Source organism: Gracilinanus agilis, chromosome 2 (assembly GCF_016433145.1).
Source record: "Gracilinanus agilis isolate LMUSP501 chromosome 2, AgileGrace, whole genome shotgun sequence".
In the NCBI taxonomy this organism is placed as follows: Eukaryota; Metazoa; Chordata; class Mammalia; order Didelphimorphia; family Didelphidae; genus Gracilinanus; species Gracilinanus agilis.
In genome coordinates this window covers 42,434,291-42,437,925 of record NC_058131.1, presented here as the reverse complement: position 1 = coordinate 42,437,925, position 3,635 = coordinate 42,434,291, and the positions used below count along the sequence as shown (strand labels likewise).

At 51.8% G+C, this 3,635-nt stretch overlaps 1 protein-coding gene across 1 annotated transcript in view; it reads left to right on the top strand.

Moving 5' to 3' along the window:
* The first annotated feature begins 3,347 nt into the window (after window positions 1-3,347).
* LOC123233213 (heterogeneous nuclear ribonucleoprotein C-like) overlaps window positions 3,348-3,635 on the top strand; it is a 23,486-nt gene continuing 23,198 nt past the window's right edge. The window contains exon 1 of the mRNA XM_044659363.1: window positions 3,348-3,462. Within this exon, the coding sequence (XP_044515298.1) occupies window positions 3,348-3,462 (115 nt within the window). The remainder of the gene's footprint in view (window positions 3,463-3,635) is intronic.

Below are 3,635 nucleotides of genomic sequence, written 5' to 3'. Positions count from 1 at the left end.
TGGACAAGTCTCCATATCTCTTGGGTCTTGGTCTCCTGATTTGTAAAATGAAGAGGTGACCCCTCAGGTCCTTTCCCCCTGTAAAATTTGTGATCCTTATGATAAATCACAAAGCTGAGAGGAACCTTAGAGGTCTACTTCCTCTAGCTCTTCCCCTCAGTCTCTTCCCCAGCCCTGTTTTTTCTGATGGGAAGCTGACTAAGGCTGAGAGCAGAGAAATGGGTTAATGGCAGTCATCAGAAGTCTGTATCTTCCAACTTCCACTTTCCCTCATTCCAAATGCTTCAAAGCACTTTCTCATTGATTTATTTTTAAAACCCTCACCTTCCATCTCAGAATCAATATTGTGTATTGGTTCCAAGGCAGAAGAGCACTAAAAGCTAGGCAAGGGGGGTCAAATGACTTGCCCAGGGTCACACAGCTAAGAAGTATCTCAAACCAGATTCGAACCCAGGACGGCCTGGCTCTCAATCCACTGTATTCTCTCATTTGCACACACATTTTGTGAAGGAGATTAGGAATGGTGTCACTGACTCCACTTTACAGACATGAAAACAGACTCCATTAGATTAAATCATTTCTCCAGTCACACACTTCCCAGTGTTGAAATTTGGACTCTATTTCAGAGTTTCTGCCTCCAAGTCCAAGGATCTTTCCATGATAAGAGATATAGCTCTAAGCATATTTTGGGGGGAACCTCACTCCCAAATTAGCTTCCTAATCTATTCACCCAATCACAGTCCTACCCGGGTCTATCCTTGCTGCTCAACATGTTTGACCACTCATCCCTTGTTAACAAAATTTATTCTGAACTTAATACCCAAAACAGTATTTCCATTGACATAGTAGAACACAAAAGACGATTCTATAGGAAATTGTGAATTTCCATTTCATATGGCTTGATTTTTTAAAGTATTTAATAGGTATTAAGTGATACCTTTTGTATAACTCAGTGGAATTGCTTGTCAGCTTCAGGAGTGGGGAGGGAAGAGGGGAGGGAGACCACATGAATCATGTGACTATGGAAAAATATTTTTTAAGATTTAAAAAATGGAGGAAAAAAGCAAAAAAAAAAACCTTTTTAAGTATTTAAATTCTACACGCTTCTTTCAAAATTAGTTTATTGGTTCTTTCTTCCAAATGTTATTCATTTCTGACTGCTCCGATACTAGCAGCTGTAGAGATAAGAAGGGAGGGAGGACCCTAAAATTCTTACCCTTCTTTCCTGCTCATCCTAATAGAACTCCATCAGATCTCTCCTGGAGTCCAACTAAGTCTCACCCCTTGCTTTCGATCTTCTGTCTCCGGCCCCATAAGCTGTGATGCTTTTCCTCCCGGAGCCCGTACCTGAGTATATATAGGTGCTTCCACGGGTTTACATGGTTTTTTTTAGACGTGGGAAAAGCTGCCTGCCAAGAGCTCCATTTAATTGCCACAGAAATACGTGTAGGGCCATTTGATACTCAGAGGCGGCTGATTCCCAGCACACAGTAGGTGCTTAATAAATGGTTGTGGACGAATTGATCCCTTAGGAACAGATTGAAAAATAGGAAAACCATCCAGAGAGATAGAGGATGCTCCGTGGGCCAGAGCTTAGAGACTGTTGCTCAGATGGAGAAACTGAGACCTCTGGTCTGAAGTCATGCAGGATGCGTGGCAGACCCTGGACGACTCTCCTGCCTGGTCCCTTATTCTTTCCACAATCTCCCCCTACCCACGGGAAGACCACGGGAGGGAGGTGTGTAAATGGAATTAGCTCTAGCCCATTCATAGTAAAAGTCTACTTACCCTGGGCATCTAGATTGTATCATCCCACCTCCCTCAGTGGGGAGGGGAGATGAGTGACCCACACCAGACAATAAGTAACAAATCAAGAACAAGGGACGGCCCTTTGGGCAGTCCAAAACAGTGTTGAGGCTGCCATTTGTCCACTTGAATTAGAGGTGGACCCACGGGGAGGGACACTATCTCTTCAAGCATGTGGTTACTTCAGGGGGAGGCAGTTCCCGCTTTGGACCTGGTGCTGGAGGTGCTCTGCTGAGACCTCAGAATGCTTCCACTCTGAATGGTCCTGGCCTACCTGGGCGTTTCCAGACTCTGCCTTAAGTAGGCTTATAGCCTCTCTGATTTCTAAGCTCTTGAGGCTTGTAGCCTAGTTTAATTAGCCTTTTAACCTTCTCTCTCCGTCCAGGCCTCTGCAGGCCTGAACTGGCCTCTCCCTCTCTCTATTTCCCTACCTTTTACCTTCCTAATTGTAAATAAACTACCTAAAACCCGATCCTGACTTGGGTCTATTTAATTATGGAATCAATCTGAATTGTTGATTCCTGGCGGCCACACTTTAAATATATATCAATAAAATACCTAAAATCTCCCTCTTTCAGAGGACAGACAGAGATAATGGAAAGGAATGAAATTTATTTCCGAAGAACGTCTGTCCGCCTTTTAGGGCCACTTCTGGCGCCCCCTGTTTTGCAATTCAGCAGAATTATCTTCATTGGAGCCTTATTTTTTTAAACTCTCACCCTCCGCCTTAGGATCCGTGCAGGATTTCGGGTCCCAGGCAGAAGAGCGGGCAGCGCTGGGCGGCGGGCCCGGTGACTTGCCCAGGGTCACACAAGAGCCTCGGTCTTTTCCAGGGGCGAAGTGTGCCCAGAGAGACAGACGGAGCTCGGCTCCCTCCGGTCCAGCCAGCCAAAGGGGGAGGAGCCCTTGTCGCTCCGTCTACTCTGACTCATCCCCATCTCTGCTAGGGAAGCAGGCCCGAGAGCGGCTAACGGCCGAGGCCTTCCGATCCTCGTCGTTCCAGTAGAAACCCTGCGCAGGTGGGCTGTGAGGTTTGAGATAAGGTTTCTAAGGAGCTCGGCCAACCTCCGGGCTGTCTCTACGTCAGCCATCCGGGTTGTTTTTAATTAGATTCGCCACAAGCCCAGAGAAATGCATGGGGATTCCTCCCGGGGCCATGTCTGTGTACTTCTGGGTTTGCAAATCTGCTCCTGGGGGCGTTGTGTCGATGGAGGACGTGCACGCGTGTGAATGCACGCGTGGCCCCAAAGCCGAGCTCACGCCTGCAGCCTATGAATAGGCGCGCTTGTGCTCAGGGTGCGGGTGTCGCGGAGCTCAGAAGTGCTCGCCCGCACACGCAGGTGAGTGTTCGCAGGTGTCAGCACTAGGGTGGCCCCCTCCTGCAGCCCGCTTCCCCCGGGCTGCGCCTGGCCCCGCCCCCTCCCCCCGCAGCCCCGCCCCTCGGGCCGAGCTTCGGCCGCCGCCACTGCGGGGGAGGGAAACCTGAGGGGGAGGAGGGAGGCCGCCCCCGCGCTCCCTGCGCGCTTCTCGGCCGCGGCCTCATGGCCCCCGGCCCAAAGTCCCGCGGCGGACGACCGCTCCCGCGCGCGGCCGAGGTGGGGCGCCTAGTGTCCCTGCCCCGTGCCGCCGCGCTCCCCCGCGCCCGTCGGGGACATGGTACGTTCCAGTGGCCCCGCGCTCAGCCCCGCCGGGGGGGCTTTGGCTGCGGGGAGGAGGCAGCGGCGGCGGCGGCGGCAGCTGACGCGGGGCCGGAGAGCCGAGACCGCGGGCGCAGCAGCGAACCGAGAGCCGCACTCCCGCCGCCCCGGGCCACGGCCACGCTCGCGGCC